Here is an 18110-nt window from a genome sequence, read left to right as displayed (position 1 = left end):
TTCCCATGTCATATCCTAACACACCCCTAATCCTCCCATCACCCAGAAGAACCAGTTACAAAGAAGTTCCCCCTTCCCCCTATCACTGCCATTTCATCTGGACTAGATTAACTGAGCCATGTACTTAGGCTATCATGAAGGACCAGCACATCTATACTAGTCCTGTAACAGGTTTACTCTATCCATTTCTATCAGAGTCAGGGCCACCTGTGGAAGAAGTCAAGTCATATACAATCTCTGTTGCAATTTCTGTGTACCATTATGTGGAATGGCCACCAACCAGCAATCCACCAGAATGAAAGGACACTACTAAACTGTGGCCAAGAAGTGTGTTAACCATCCAGTAGTGCAACACACTGCTGAGCACAACATGCTGCTTCATAACTTTGCAATATGGATCCAGCACAAGTTTTTATGACACACACAAATGGGAGTTGTCCCTGCAAGACATCCTTTGCACCCTGTAATTGTCCTGGCTTCAATCTCTTTTAACCCACTTCCTTTGCTGTATCACCTCCTTCAACAGTAAAGTGAGGAGCAGCTGTGGGCTCCCTGGGTTATCTTGGGAGTGCTCTCCTGAGTGACAGTTGCCGGTGCACACATCCTTGGGTAGTGAAATGAGTAGCTAGATTCAGTTTAATAGGTAATGAAAGCACACATTGCCAATGTCGTGCTGACTTTAGTGTCAAGGAGTATCACAAAACCAACACCCACTTTGTACTGTTGGACTTAAGAGCTGCTAAAAGGTTAAGATCTAAGGCTGCAGTTTTAGAAATGATGAAGAATGTACAATTAAATGTTTCAGTACATCTAAAATGTGATAGAATAGCTTAAGACAGACAATACTTCAGAAAATGGACGCAAATGTGTACAACACCAGTAACTGTAAGAGTTCAAGGTTTTGAAAAAACTTTATTACCACAGTCGTGATGTTTGCCCCATGCAGCAAGTTTAAATTCATGAGACTGCTAATTTCTGTGCAATACAAGCACCATAGGGCAAATTTATTTTGCTAGCAGTGTTAGTCAGCTTTAGCAGACTGAATTGAGGATTTATCAATAGGGAGGACACAGCAAGTTACCTTGGCTGAAGAGTCAGTAACAGAAAAGTACATTAAGGTGTGCAACAGTAACTTGTATAGGAAGCCTTGCTTTTCATGTTTATATTTGTAACTTGTCATTGTTAGTAACCTGTTATCTACAATTAAGTACTATCTGAAGAAAGCCACACAAATATCCAGTTAATTCTTGATAAGATTTCAATGTGGTGCAACAACTGGCATCTTGTTTCAATGTTCAGAAATATGAAATTATGCTGCACAACATGCAGAAACATACACCAGCTATCCTGTAATACCCTATTTACAAAGTTTCAAGAAGCAGTATTAAAAGTGCAGCCCCTTACACAGTGCTCCCAAAGGAGGGACCAGAAGATGAGATTAATTACAGCAGGAATTTAAGTAGTCATTCTTCCTGCACTAAGTGTGACTGGAAAATGTGAAATACCCTGTGCCGCACACTTTCTTATAGTTCACAGAATTCTTTTTGTGAATATCCTTAAAGCTCTTTCCATAACAAATATTATTAACATTTTACATCTTTATTGTTGATAGCTACATATTTATTTCTCAACATAGGCACCCTGGCAATGAACAGGTCTTTATCAGCACAAGGCCAGTTGATACTGTCACTGTAGAATTTGACTTTGTTAATGGAACCACAACCTCACCTCTGCCTGCACTGCTTCATCACTATCAAATTAAGTCCTCAAAGGTGTTCTTTAAGTTTTGGAATCAGACAAAAATCTGATGGCACCAAGTTGGGACATCTCAGGTTGTTGCAGGTGTCACAGACTTCATGTGTCGTCTGGCATTGTCATGCTGAAGCAAAGGATGCTCCATGTGTGGATGAATTCTGAATTCAAAACTTAATTACAGCATGCTGTTTCTTAAACATCAACAGTTACATTACACACTGGTGTGAAAAACACTAGTTCAGAGCCATCTACTGGCACAGGGTTGCAGCTTGCATCAGCGAAGCAGGCAAGTCGACCCAGTAACATAAGCATGATGTGCAATACCTCAACCAATATTCCAAACAGAAACACACTCACTCTCTCTCTCTCTCTCTCTCTCTCTCTCTCTCTCTCTCTCTCTCTCTCTCTGTGTGTGTGTGTGTGTGTGTGTGTGTGTGTGTGTGTGTGTGTGTGTGTGTGTAGAAATTTTTGCTATTGCTGCATGTACTTCAAGGTACTAAGTAACCTAAAAACCTGCTGCTCCTAATAGCTATGATTATTAGTCAGTAAATTAAGTAAATACTTATCTAATGTTGTGAGTACACGGTCAAGTCACCAACAGAAATATGTGCACATGTAACCATCACACTCTTCATATAGTCATCAAGTGAATTTTGTCAAAGCTAGGCAGACTACAATAATATTAATAGGAAAACACTTCTTAATGTTCTGTAAAAATTATGCTTATTTGGTCACAAACCAGTTTTTGAGTTCCCACACCATCATCACTTCACAAAAATGATAGCTTCCTGCATGTATCTTTTGCTGATGAATATTGATATCGATCTGCAGGCAGAAATTTCATTAGGTAGTTAATAAACACAAATATGAACATAGTGAGAGAATTTTTTTGTATCTGCTTGTAAATCTGAGGACTGGACACTACATTTTTACAAGACTGACAGCTGATTTCCACCGATCATGCTACTGTTCCTGTACTCAGCTTAAATTCCCAACCTAATTGCAAATTAGGTAACGCAGAACTAAGGGAACACTTCTTTCATAGCAACTGTGCCAAAGACTGTGAAACCTGAAAGCTAGAAAAAGAGGCAGGCAACTACTCTCATGTGGCAATTAATGACAGAGAATGACAAAATTTTGTGCCAGCAACCCGACTATGTTTAAAGAGCATACAATATGTGTTACTTAGGAAGAAATTAATGAACAGTGACAGAAGCCTGAACAAGGGGGCTGATGTACTAGTACATGCATTGATAATGGCTAGGCACTAGCTGCAATCTAGATTTGCCAAATAAAACCTGCAAGCAAAGGACAACTGATTGCTGTAATCTATCATTTGGAAGAAATTAAGTAATTTCATCAGTAAATGATTCTAAAACGAACAGCTTGTTCATGACAATTAGGTCAACAACTTCCATTAATACACAGCACACCAACTAAATAATTGTACTGCCTTCCTTCCACAAAACTTGAGTTAAGAAGAGTAGTTGACAAAAAAGATTATGAAGTTTCTTTACATTAAAGAAGCAAGTAATAAATCCACAAGTCAAAAGATCTGCAGACATGGCATCAGTAACCTGTTATTACCTCATTTGCAACAAGTCAACTTTCTGGAGGTTGGCTGCAGTTGCGTCAGAGTGAATCCAATTCCAGTGTCAGAAGACCACCTAGCATTGCAGTTAACCTGGTCCACTGACAATGACAAGGGCTGCCTTTAAGCTTCGGTGAGCTGTATTAGAATCACATTTTTGTTAGTGTTGGATGTTGCAGTGGGATCGAAGGTGATTTGATTGATCAAAGTGTCTTGTTTAATTTATAAAACACAAAGTTGCACAATGGTAGTAGCCGACTACAATTCAGTACAATTTAGTCCTGTTAACATTGCATGGTGATATTGCCAAGATGAAAGTGTTGAAGGCTATAGCTGGATTAAAAACTGAATGTAACCCTAAGATCCAACACTAGTTAACAACAGAAATAACTTCCAGTCTGCAAGCCCAAGGTGAAAAGCTGTTTAATCAAATAGAACTTCCATTCTAAGATAAAGAACTAAATTTCGGTGCTGCAAAATGCAATAGCCTTTGGAGTTACATACGAATACAACACAGAAGTGCAATTTAGTCCAGAACAAAGTTAAGGAGCAGTTCCAAGAAATAGTGATGCATAATAAATTAAAGATTCTGTTGAAAATAAATATGGTGAAGTACGCAAACCACTCTTAGTAATACAATCAAGGGTAAATATTTTAGATAATATCAAAGAAACAGAGGGAATTGCTTTGACAGAATCTAAATTGGCAACTTTGAACAAGTTAGTGTTAACAGAATGGAAAGTTCATAAGTTATTTGATGTTTCCACCAGTTACACTCAATCCACAGAAGGTTTAGAAAGAACCAAAGGGGAGTTCCATAACTGTGGGAGAAACTACTGAAAGAAGTTTAAACTAGTTAAAGGAAATTCTATGAAAGTAATGGTCTTTGAGTAGAACTTATTGAAGAACTGAATCTAGGAAAGAGAACATTTTCCAAAGGGACTTTACAGTGAAATGTATCACAAAAAAAGTGGTAAGTTAGGACTGCCTGTGTTTGTTAACTGTGTTTTATACCTACTATCTGCGAAGTTTTAGGCTACGAACACACACGATCAGAAAGTTGTACAAATAAAGAACCATATGCTTAGAAACCATAAGTGTTTAGTACATTGTAAGTGAGAAATTACAGTACCTGCTACCTATTATACTGTGAAACACATAAGCTTTAAGTTATTAAGTAGTGAAAATGGAGTCTGCATCATCAAATGGACAGCCACAAATATGAAGCTTTCCCTTTGATGGTGCATTGCCTCAGCCTTCAAACAGAACTACAGAGCATCAAACATATCACATACAGCTATTGCTATAGCTCTGCACTGATTGATAATATACTAAGGACAAAGAAATTGAGTAAAATCACACCACTTCTGTACACTGGCCAACAGCAGTCAGTCAATAGTTACAAAGCCTGGTGCAAAATCCCATTTATTGGCAACATTTCAGACATCTTGGCAAAAAAAAAAAGTTTTGACACAAAACTTTGCAATACTAATAGCATAAAAAAAATTCTTAATTCAATCGCAAAGGAAAATTGCATCACTTGGCGCCGTGCGTAAAATCACATGCGAACAGTGTGAAAAATTATATATTAGGAATTTAGGCAGAGCTGTGACAAATTAGGCCATCTGAACATTTGAGAAGCTGGAGATTAAGGAAGAAAGATTCATTTTCTGATCATCTTTTAACGGAAGACCATTAATATGTGGAATGTGAAGTTTTACATTCTGTTAAGAAAAGCAGAAGAATGACCTTGCAGGAAACAAACACATGAAACAGAATGCCAGCTTAGTATTAAATGATCAGATTCAATTTCCTTCTTTCTCCCACTGGTAAATTAAGTTTTCATTACAGATATGTGATACAAACTATAAATTCATGTATTTCTCCCCCTTTTTGAAATGTTACTTCTAAACTACACAGGGAAAAACTTTGCAACAAGCCAGAAGAGACAGTGTGTGTACAGCCACTACAGTGCATGAACTTATTAAGTGGATGATGATTTGCCATTGTAATTCTCCATACTTTGGATCTTGTTGAGTTGTTTGTTGGTGCTTACTGTAGTTGTAGCTTTGTGATACCACAAGCAGGTGGTTATAATTAAAGTGTAACTACTCAGATCCAGTGTGGATTGTAATCATCATATTGCAGCGAAACTTGCTATAGATACTCTAATGTGTTAATGCAGAACTGATGTACACTGGAAAAGAATTGGTTCCAATTTTGGTTACCAGGTGCAAATCTGGTACTGTGAATGCAAGAAAGATTTATGTAATGGAGTAGGAACAGGGCATATGCAGAAGGGGTCAAACAGTGAGAAAGGCATATTGATTTTTTTTTAAATTAACCACCTCTTACACAAATTGTGTTCTGAGCGCCCCACAAACCAAACAAATTGTGTTCAATATGAGAACCGGAGACATCAACGAGATGCTGCACAGTGCCAGGATTGCACCTGGTGGCAAAATTGGAACTAATTTTTTCCCAGTGTAAATCACTTCTGCATTAATGCACCTGTCAAATTTTGCAGCCATATGATAATTACAGCCCACCCTGGACCTCTGAGTAGCTGCACTTTAATTATAACCACCTATGTGTGTTATGCTTCTGCCAATGTAGGTGCTAAACTTGAAATGAACCACTGTAGGGATTACACTGTATTCAAAGTGTTCAGTGCCATTCTCAGTTCTTCAAACACTGACATACTTTCAACAGGAAACAGTCACTAGAAAAATTTCACTGAAAATTCTTTTCAATCACATTGCATGTCATGGAGCCTGACCCACAGATAATACTGTTCCTGGCAGGATGACTGACCCCTTTGGGGGGGATCCTTTAAAGGTCACAGGACACAAGGAACAGGCAGAAATGTACAGGGTGTCCATAATTAGTTCACTTCAAATGCTCAGCATGTCAAATTTGATCATCAAATTGACACAAGGGGAAATGTGGAACAAAAGGAAAATGAATGAAAATTTGATGACAAGATGCATGGCACATGGCTGTTCTACAGTTTGCAATCCGAGTGCCCAACATGTCTGTCTCCATGAAGGATAGTGTGTCGCTGGTAAAGATCTTTTACAAGAATGGTGAATGCACCAGCAGCCATGCAGTTGTTCTGGACACTCCAGAGTATGAAAAAGTCCATTGTCTGCTAAGGGTCTGCAGAAAATCACAAAATCTGAAAAGACAGTTTCTTTTTAAAGTGCAATGTGTGAGGAAGGAAAGCAGTTGATTGACATCTGTCAAAGATGTGACCACAGTACTGCAGGAGGGGTTGAACGGTGATGTACGAACATGCAGTGCACGTGGAATTTCCCGAACACTGGACATGCCTGTGAGGATGCAGCATAAAATCCTACAAAATGTCCTGAACTGCTATCCATACAAAATTACACACGTTCTGGAATTGCTTCCTGATGATCTGCCAGCATGACAACTGTTTGCTAAGGAATTTCTTGTTCGTTTAGGACAATAAATGGCCATGGAAGATTCTGTACACAAAGCCCACTTCCAAGAACAAGTCAATATGCAGAATACGGGCAAAGGAAAATTCGCACGCACATCAACCAGCACCACTTCATTCTGAAAAACTGACTGTGGTGCAGGCTGACATTTACAGTAGGCCCATATTTCTTTCAGAAGAAAGCCTTCAGGTCTTGTTACCTGTATCATCACTGGTAAATGCTGTGAGTCTTACACAGCAACATCATTTTCACCATTCAATAGCTAGGATGTTTGAGCAGGATCATTTTTAAGATGGCACTACTCTGCATTTTTCACACCCGTGAAATGGCTAATGTGAAAGCATTTCGGAAATGCTGGAATTATCAGCCATCATTTCCCTACAGCCTGGCCATAATCTGTGGGCCATCTGTATGTGGGGTTAACTGAAAGATGTGTTCACTGCTCCATTTATGAACATGACCCCGCAACACTGATTCTGTAGTGGAATATGTTGTTTCTCAATTTCAATTTGTTGCCAAAAATGGTCAACAACATACTGAACGTATCTTATGCCAGTCTCACAAGAATTAAAAATTGATTTTTCCCATCCAATGTGGTAGGCCTTGCCACAGTGGATGTGCTTACCTTACAAACATGACACCTGTTGGCTGCTAGACTTGTGCTGTCATGCACGTTGAACAGTATAGATGGTGTAATGTGCAATTCAAGCCAAAGCAGTCACATTGCATTTCATCTGTCATTTGTAGCTGACCCCATTTACATTAATATACTTACTGCACCATCTGTTAGTAAATTTTGTTAAATTCTTTTTTGTTCTATGACATTTCTCTCATCAGTAATGTGTTCTAACTTGTCATTCTGAGCAGTGATTTTCTTTATTTAATGTTTTGAAACAGGAACTTTAACTATGGACACCCTGTATAATAACGACTTTTCAGACTTTGGTTGATGAGGGTGTCAGTCATATGAGAAAGGACCCCAGATTGTTCAGACTTTGCAATTTACTTCGAAAACATGTGTAAATTAAGGGTCATAAGCTGGGCCTCTTGCTACTACCAGTGTGCTGAGTATGAACATGCACTAATGCATATCATTAAAAAAACTAAACCTAAACAATTCAATTTTGCTGTTCATTCACTTGCGAGACAAATGATTTGATGGATTAAATTATTTAAATAGAGGCAAAATAACAACCTGCTCATACAGCATAACACACACTGTGCGAGCCAGGCCCTGATTGAACTCTCATGGTGGATTAAAAAACTCTGGGTTGTACACCAATCAGTCTGCCTGGCTTCTAGGCAGTTCCCCTCATTCATTTAGGTAAATGCTGGGCTGGCCATAAATTCTGTCTTTGAGAATACCATACACAAACATTTGCAATGTGATATGATGCAGAACAAAGTTTACACAATTCACAAACAGATGGCACATGAGGCTTCCTGCCTTTTGGCTACCTTGATTAAAGTGTTCTGCAATAAGGCAGCAGCACAAGGTCTCTTTACAGCTCACCACCTGAGAGTTTGAGAGAACAATATATGGAATGACACAGACATTATCCAAAGAAAGTTCAAGCAGATAAGGTGCCATGGACACTTTTTCAACAAAGACGAAGTTAAATAGGGCAGTACAATTTGCGCAGTTGCGAATTTTTTTTTAACTTTTTAATGTTCTTGAACAATCTGAAAAATGCAGCTTCTAGTGATAACATTTCTTAGTTCAACATTACACTGTTGTATTTCCTACAGAAAAGTCCAACTCATTTCTTCTTTGACACCAGTACTTTCCGCAATGCATGGGAGGGAAGAAAATCACAGACTATGACAGTGATACAAAATTAATATTTACTGTTAACTGAAATGGAAAAAGAATAGAAACTAGGCTGACAGAACAGGAATCAATGGGAACATTCATACACAAAATTAATTTAACATACAAACTGTGCCCTCATCTTGGGTATTAGTTACGACTTGGCTGTAATTATGCACATCTACAATGAGAAGAATATTTTAATCAGAGCAAAACTGAGACATTACCGGTCAGTGACAGCCCTGAAGCCTTACACACAGCAGAAACTCGGCCTATACCCCCACATCACAATAACAAAGTGACTGATGATGATGGTCACTTTGTGGGGCACTCAACTGTACCGTCAGCATTCGTACAAAGTTCCAATTTTTACTCAGTCTAATCAAGTCACTGTCACGAATGATGATACGATGAGGACAACACAAACACCCAGTCCCCGGATGGGAAACGAAACCGGGACCCCACGATCCACAGGCAGCAACACTAGTCACAAGACCACAAAAGTGATTTATGTCTAGCTGTTTGCAAGACTGATACCACAGCAACAGCCAAATTGGAGGGCACACTTGCCCATGCCTCCCATTCGGTTTAGCAACTTTCTCTGGTACGGCAGGTAGCAGCCACTTGCACCCAACACCTGCAGTCAGTAATGTAAACAGTTACAGCCTGTTTTTGTGTGATTTGTTTATCTGTGTAGCAAAGAACGTCAAACTTTGAAGTGTGCAAAAAGTATGGCTGCCAAACGGAAAATTCAACAATTTTCCCATATTTTGTGGGGTCAGACATGCGAATTCTATTGCCTCTAACAAAGGTAGTTGAAATAACTGCAGATGATATTAAAAAAAAAAACAAAGATGATGAGACTTACCAAACAAAAGCGCTGGCAGGTTGATAGACACACAAACAAACACACACAAAATTCGAGCTTTCGCAACCCCTGGTTGCTTCGTCAGGAAAGAGGGAAGGAGAGGGAAAGATGAAAGGATGTGGGTTTTAAGGGAGAGGGTAAGGAGTCATTCCAATCCTGGGAGTGGAAAGACTGACCTTAGGGGGAAAAAAGGACAGGTATACACACACATATCCATCAGCACATACACAGACACAAGCAGACATTTGTAAAGGCAATAATACGTAACCCACTTCAAAACCATAACCAAAAAATTATTTTTTTCCACTTTCAACACTACCGCTGCTATAAAATCCACCGTTTCTAGTTCACAAACAGTTCCTTTCACCTATTAAACAACCATTTCGGCTAGTTCCAATAACTTTTGCTTTATTTCCATTTCTGTTTTTCTCACATCACCAATCATTTGTAGCCGCTTCCCACAGGTTTTAACGTCATTATTTCTTCGTCAGACAATTGTTAGCCTCATTTTCATAATCTGCCACCACAAAACCACTCCTTTTAATACATTTACACGTAGTTTTTTCCGAAATTTTCCCAAATTTCTCCCCCCTTTAACGTGTTTTGGCGGCAACACAACCAACCAACCAACCTTTATGCACATCGTTGTCTACATACACAAGTTCACCACATGATCAACATAGCCCAGCTCTAACCAACACTTTTTCGCCTTTTTTCACACCAGATCTCCAGTTGCTTTCTAGTTCACCTTTATCTCTCCCCATATATTTTTATTTTCATTTCAGCCTCATGTTACACTTTCCACCTTCTAATACCATGTCACCCTCACAACACCTCCACAACGACCCCATTAAGTTTTATTTACATTCCCTCCGCAAACATGCCTTCGCCCTAGCCAGATTACACTGCCTTCACAAATGTCTGCTTGTGTCTGTGCAGATGGATGTGTGTGTGTGGGCGTGCGAGTGTATACCTGTCCTTTTTTCCCCCTAAGGTAAGTCTTTCCGCTCCCGGGATTGGAATGACTCCTTACCCTCTCCCTTAAAACCCACATCCTTTCGTCTTTCCCCCCTCTTTCCTGACGAAGCAACTGTTTGTTGCGAAAGCTTGAATTTTGTGTGTGTATGTTTGTGCGTCTATTGACCTGCCAGTGCTTTTGTCAAAATTTGTAAGAGATACTGTGCAGAAGGGGAAGAGCTTTGTTCATCAAAACTTTACTCAACCAGTAAAAAGAGAACAGAACCACAAGTAACAATCTTTCACTCTTTTCCAACAAGATGCTGTTTGCCACCACATAAGGAAATCTTGAGTGAAAATAACAGCCAACTTTAAAACTGATAGCTGAAGTTCTGCTGTTCCCATATAAAAAGGGTGCAAGAATTGTCTTGCATGCTGAGACAGCATCTGGTTTCTTACCTAGCGTCTCCTTATTTACAACTCAAGGAAAACAAGTAAGTACTATGAGGAGATGAACCACAATAGTATTCTGAATTGGTAACTGTCATTGTAATGGATAATGATCCCTATCATTCAGCTATTAGAGATAAAGCTCCAATGATGGCAATGAAAAAAGCTGACAGTGTTTAATGGTTGAAATGCCACAATGTGAAAATTCAGGACAGTTTCCATAAAAATTGACAAAGTCTAGATTGCAGTGATTATTTTATTTAAAATAACCAGTTTCAGCCTAATCTTGGGCCAACTTCACAATGATACCATCAGCTGTTGTTGGTGTCCAGAACATCAACTTCAGCTGATGGTGCTATCCTGAAGATAGCCTTTCTTGTGCTTCGACCATGGCATTGCCACTTCAACACCATGTAACTGATTTGTGCACAGATTATGCATTACATGGCAATAAATAATAGAAGCTTCACTGTGACAGAAATTCAAAGACTGTTAGAGGAAGCTGTGGCACAAATGATGCCAGAGAAGTGCTGTAATTTTGTACACTACAAGAATAGGTTGTTACAGAAGCATGGAAAAGTGAAGTGAGTGTAGAAAGTAATATATCTTTGGGCAATTCCAGTGACTGTCCATGAACAAGAGTTCAGTTAACAAGTGTTGAGGAAGAAAGTGATCCTGAACTAAGTGGCATTTATCCTTTTTCTTAATTCATCATTAGTTTTTATGTTTCCTATTTTTGATAATGGTGTCTAATATATTTGCACATGAGAAAATAATGCAGCAAAGAACCGCAAAGCTGTTGCTGCTGCAGCCATACCACATCCGGCGAAGCGACGGCATTGTTCCCTTCCACGCTCAAGTGGGCTTCGCTGTCAATCACTTTGTTATTCTGATCCAGGTATAGTAAGAACAGAAGTACTTCAGAGGCGAGAACTAGTTAACAGGAGGGTATTAGGACATCAAAGAACATAAGATTGTCAGTTCAGAAGACAAGTGAATCAAGATAAAATTTCCGACACTATAAGCGAAATGAGCACATTCTTAAGAGTACTAGAGGAGGTTACAACAAGTAATACAGTTTCTCATGAACACTGGGACCAAGGTACATTGAATCCAAGAGTTATAAAATAGATTGGGGAAAAATAAGAGCACACAAACCAAGAGATACACAACAGGGCGATTAAAGACAAAAATTGAGCTTTCATAGGTCGAGGGCAGCAATTGACCCAAAACAGAATAATCATGCACAGAAGAGTGGAGGAGGTTGCAAAGTACGAGCAAAAAGAATACTGGATGAGAAGAAACACCAGAAGAAACGAAGCGGATGCAAATTAATGTAGTCCTTAAATGGCGAAAATGAAAGTGGTTGAACAATTATTAAATGTGTGTACCACATCTAAGGGCATTAGAATCACACAGAAGGATAAATTGTTTTAGGGTATGTAAAGAGGGTGGAGGATAGAAGCACGAGGGAAGGAAGATCACCAAATTGCGGTCATGTACTGCCACCCTTCACAGGTCTGCAAACTGAAGAGTGAGCAGGTGAGTCCCATGCTCTACCCCAAAGACATTTCTACAATTACAAGGCATTTTGCAAAGGTACACCAATGCTTCCACAGAGTGTGTGTGTGTGTGTGTGTGTGTGTGTGTGTGTGTGTGTGTGTGTGTGTGTGTGTGTGTGTGTGTGTGTTTTCCATAAAGTGGTTAAAAGTAAATGAAATGAACGTGAGATGATAATGATAATGCCAGATAAGTGTATGGGCATATTCTGTGTAAATTTCTTCCATTTTTTACTCTGCTGGAGGGAAATTAATCTTAGTCATGTAGCATTCTTCTAGGAACAGCAACTTCCCTTGCCCCACACGCTGCTCACTCTTCAGTTTACACACAGACAGCACAACCCCAGCAGTTCCTGTCCAGTTCTCTTATGTGGCAATAACTCCACAGATACTGTGTTCAATAGTGAAGTTATATTGTTAACTGAGCTCTTACATAAAGACACTCCTACAAGTAATTGCTGAGGGGAGTTTAATTTTTAAGTGTGATGTCTGATCTATGTAGTATTGTTGGGAAAGTGGCTTGGATTAATGTGGTACCTTGCTGCCTCTACTGTTGACTGTATTGTAGACATGTGTAGCTGTGTTGCAGTCACTTGGTGGTGAATTAATTAATGACTAGAAAGTTACTGCACTTATTGTTTCTGGTAGACTGCATAAATCTCTTCAAGAAATTGCTATGGCACTTCTAGAGTGGGCTGCATTTGAATGGAGCCACTTACCCCAAGTCCACATTATATCTTGCAAGGAGGGTGTGAATGTGTGTGACGAAATGGGAATAATCGTGTTAGGATTTTAATCTGCTATAATGCTTTGACTTATTTTAAAATATGTGTAGTTCCATAACACCTAGCTGACCTGCTTCTGTTGTAGAGGCAGCCAATTTAAGCCCTCTGGCCTCTTCAGAGGGTAGAAACTACAGCTGTTTTGATGCATTTGATACGCCTCTGAAGTGTTTCATCCATTGATAGTACAGACAATGAAACTGACATTGTCAAATACATACTGAGAGCATATGACACCTGGAGTAGGCTCTACAGTGTCGTTGACAGCTACAGCTGCTGAGCTTGTTTACTTCAAAGCTTATTGAAACCCTGCAAGTTTTACCTAATAAACAGGAAATAACTCCACTATACAAACATAAGCTCAGTGAAGTTATTTTGCCTGCTAACTTAACAAGACTTGGTGAAGAAATGCTGGGGTACAGACTCCCTGTAAACTGAGCCTTTCCCTGAAGAACAACTGCTGTACAGGATGCCTAACAATTTCCCCTATCACAATGTACAAGTGTGCACAGATTACATGGAATCTGTCCATATGGTTATTGTTAGTAACTCAGAATAGGGACTCTCCTGTTCGCAAACCTACGAAAGGTGGAAGTGCATGCCCACAATCTGGTTATCTTCTGCCCATCCTCCACACAATTTGTCCCTTAATGTGATTGTTTTTTAAACCACTATTTACCCATAAACAATTTTATACCATTAAAACATTTTTCATAACTAAGATATTTTCCATCCCATGCAAATGAGGAAACTATAAATCCTAGAGAAATCAACAGGACCTTCATAGTAAAAAATTGTAGTTTAATGCCATACTGGCAAACATTTTTGCTAGAAGCTGCTGTTTTCAAGTCAATGAAAAAACATTAAAAGTGACCATTAACAACTGGTCACAGCAGAACATGCTTGACACTTAATACTTGTATGCCTGGCCAGGTGGTGAAACATCCATAACTAAGCATGTGGCAAGGTGTTCAATGCTGCTGTCCCACAAAGCCAGGATTTTTAGTATATTGTTCACAGCACATGCTCCTACCACCATAAAAAATAATTGCCACTATACAAATTTTTTTCATAATTTTCATTCACCGACTGTACTGTATAGTAAAGTTCAACATGTGCAAACACATCCACCCAATTTGTCAAGTTCCAACTGTCAAATAGTAATGCCAAATGCTCCGACAGTAGCGAGGTTATACATGAATGTGGCAGCCCTGAACACCAAAAGTGTAATAATAAAGCAGCCATGAATCCATGTACAACAAAAGCATCTGAGTGAGGATGAACTGATTCAGTATTAACTTCAACTTGTTAATGGAACTAAATTCGATAAGGACTCAAATTATTAACATAACAGTATGATTCCTATTACCAGCAATTTGGGCTCAAGCATACAAGTTATCAGACCTTATCCATATTGCATCAATGTATTTGTCCAGTGCTAACAATGCATTAATGAATAATCTTGGGAAGCTATATATAGAATTTAGTTTCAACTGCATATTTGACTGCTACATTTCAGAGTTACAAGACAGTTCAACAAATGCATAAAATTTTTTTCATGGGGTTCTCCATCAGAACCAGCAACCTAAATACTCTTCTGGTTCAGGAATCAATGACAAAGTGCTGTAGCAACAAAACACCCTCAGGTATTTTAAAGACGTTAGCCTCTTACAGTTAGAGTGATAATGCATTCATCACACTGCTCCATTTCCACATGTAAGAACTTTAATACTGACAACATGAAAGTCAAAATAAATACAAGAACTTCAAATAATTAACAGCAATTTATCTGCACAAGTTGTGGATTAAAAGCTCCTTCACATTTTTGTTCCACATCCTTGCACAAAATAACCAAAACTAATTTATTCTAGTCAGTCAAAAAATAAGACTATTACTGTACGCAGCATTTCAGATAAGCATTCTACAACTGGTAAAATATTTGAGTAGTTCTATTAACATCTGACATTCTAAATAACATCTTAAGTTTATGATTAAAAAAGATTTAATACCAATTAGCAACTACTTGTCAAGCATTTTACAGACAACACATTTATTTCATATACAGATACATAAAAAAATTAAATTTTAGGTACAGCCAATGGAAGTTCTTTAAAAGTCAAAGGAATATAAGAGTGCACAAGTTCTTTAATAGTTGCATTTCAATTTAATTGGAAATAAATCAGTCTTTCTTAATATGTAGCAAATCATTGACTGAAGTAACCAACTCACTCCTGTGAGGTCATAGCACGAGCTTGGGCACGAACTCTCTTCTCATATTCCAAACGATTTTGGCTGAGGGGGAAAAAAAGAAAATCAAATTTAATTGTATTCAACCTACTGAAAATGAAACATACATAAGATTATTATTGGTTGCTTAGGATGTTCCAAAACTTCGTATAATGAAAAAATACACTGCCTGAGAGAATCAAATACATTATTTCAGTGATTATAACAACAAAGAAATGGCTTATCAGTATGATGCTGCACCCTCTTTGCCTTGGATGCATGCACTGATTCAGTTGGGAAGGGTGTTAGATCCATTGTATCTGACAAGGAGGTCCCAAGCAGTCTGATCAGTTTTTTGAAACCATCTATATGGTTGTGTAGGTTAATACAAATACACCAGGCATCATATGTTTGTATTACAATTACCATGCAAAAAAAAATTACACATCTGGTAACGAATAATAAATTTTACATCACTGCAGTCAATTTAGATTATTTGACATTTTGTTTTTTAACTGATACATTGAATGTTATATCAAAAAATGGAAATGCCAGGGAGGAATATCAAGAACATTGGAAAACCAGAAACTCCCATACAGCCTGGCCACCTGGGGATGGCATATCTGCAATTACAAAAACTTCCTTGCTCAGTCTGCTGAGAGTCTCACCACGGCCTTTACAGGCGGGCACTATCCCAAGACCTAGTCGGCAGACATACCGCATGCCATTCCCCCTCCACCCTAAAAACTAGCCACAAAGGAGTGTCCCCTTCAGCATGCAGTACCATCCCGGACTGGAACAACTGAACCATGTTCTTTAGCAATGCCTTGATTAACTATCATCATGCCTTGAAGTGAGGTATGTCCTACCCGATATGCTTTCACCTCTCCTGAAGTGGTGTTCCATCACCCACCCAACCTCCACAACATCCTAGTCCATCCCTATGCCACTCCCAATCCCAACCCCTTGCCACAAGGATCATATCCCTGTAGAAGACCCAGGTGCAGTCCTTTCACAGGTTTATCCTAACCCCCCCATCAGGGGCTGGGCCATCTGCAAAAGCAGCCATGTCATTTATCAGCTCTGCTGCAATCACTGCACAGCTTTTTTATATTGGTATGATTACCAACCAGCTGTCCAGCAGGATGAAAGGCCATCACCAAACTGCAGCCAAGAGCACAGTACACCACCCTGTGGCACATCATGCAGCTGGACCTAGCACTTTTTTTTTCAATGGCAGAATTACTATCTGAGCCATCTGGATCCTTTCCTCCACCACCAGCTTTTTCGAACTGTGCAGATGGGAGTTATCCCGGCCTCAACATATGGTAACATACTGTTCCACATCATCCACCCAACAGTTTCCATCCCCTCTGTCCTATGATCTCCTCCCCATTCTGACCTCTCACCCTGATTATTTGCAGCCCTCTGCCAACACATCTGCCCATCTTTCCCTGATCCTATCCTTTTTTCCTCATCTCCCTGTCCCACAACTTCCTGACATTGCACCTGTTGGCAATCTAGTCCCTGCACATTCCACCATAAAGCATTAATCCCTCCCCACCCATTCACTACTATCCTTTCCTCTTCCCTGTCCCCTCGATATGGCTGCTTGCATATTTAAATATTAGTGCCTGTCTGCAACTTTGTGCGTCTGCTTTATAGTAAGTAGCACTCTTTTCTTACGAGGTGCAGTCAAGTTCTAAGGCCTCCGATTTTTTCTCCAGACTGGAAAGAGATAGAAACATGTGCAGTGTTTTAAAATGAGGCAGCGTTCATCGTCAATACGTCCCAGAGATGGCAGTACCGTACGGTAGATGGAATTTTACCGCCAGCGGCGAGAATGAGAACTGTTTTAAATACTTAAAATGGCGACATTTTCCTTACTTGAACAGCGTGCAATCATTCGTTTTCTGAATTTGCGTGGTGTGAAACCAATTGAAATTCATCGACAGTTGAAGGAGACATGTGGTGATGGAGTTATGGATGTGTCGAAAGTGCGTTCGTGGGTGCGACAGTTTAATGAAGTCAGAACATTGTGTGACAACAAACCGAAACAACCTCGGGCTCGCACAAGCCGGTCTCACGACATGATCGAGAAAGTGGAGAGAATTGTTTTGGGGGATCGCCGAATGACTGTTGAACAGATCGCCTCCAAAGTTGGCATTTCTGTGAGTTCTGTGCACACAATCCTGCATGACGACTTGAAAATGCGAAAAGTGTCATCCAGGTGGGTGCCACGAATGCTGACGGACGACCACATGGCTGCCCTTGTGGCATGTTGCCAAGCAATGTTGACGCCCAACGACAGCACGAATGGGACTTTCTTTTCGTCGGTTGTGACAACCAAAAAAATTTCGGGTAACCGCCAGTGCTGAAAAAATGGTGTCCATGTTCTGGGACAGCGAGGGTGTAATCCTTACCCATTGCGTTCCAAAGGGCACTATGGTAACAGGTGCATCCTACGAAAATGTTTTGAAGAACAAATTCCTTCCTGCACTGCAACAAAAACGTCCGGGAAGGGCTGTGCGTGTGCTGTTTCACCAAGACAACGCACACCCGCACATCGAGCTAACGTTACGCAACAGTTTCTTCATGATAACTTTGAAGTGATTCCTCATGCTCCCTACTCACCTGACCTGGCTCCT

General features: G+C 39.6%; 1 protein-coding gene across 1 annotated transcript in view; it reads right to left on the bottom strand.

Annotated features, from left to right (window-relative positions):
- Positions 1-14943: 14943 nt before the first annotated feature.
- LOC126190896 (SUMO-conjugating enzyme UBC9-B) overlaps positions 14944-18110 on the bottom strand; it is a 28775-nt gene continuing 25608 nt past the window's right edge. The window contains exon 6 of the mRNA XM_049931516.1: positions 14944-15528. Coding sequence (XP_049787473.1) covers positions 15462-15528 — 67 coding nt within the window. The 3' untranslated portion in view covers positions 14944-15461. The remainder of the gene's footprint in view (positions 15529-18110) is intronic.

The sequence above is a fragment of the Schistocerca cancellata genome, chromosome 1, assembly GCF_023864275.1.
Source record: "Schistocerca cancellata isolate TAMUIC-IGC-003103 chromosome 1, iqSchCanc2.1, whole genome shotgun sequence".
Taxonomy (NCBI): domain Eukaryota; kingdom Metazoa; phylum Arthropoda; class Insecta; order Orthoptera; family Acrididae; genus Schistocerca; species Schistocerca cancellata.
Note: the sequence above shows the minus strand (reverse complement) of the source record. Positions and strands in the feature narration are given on the sequence as shown.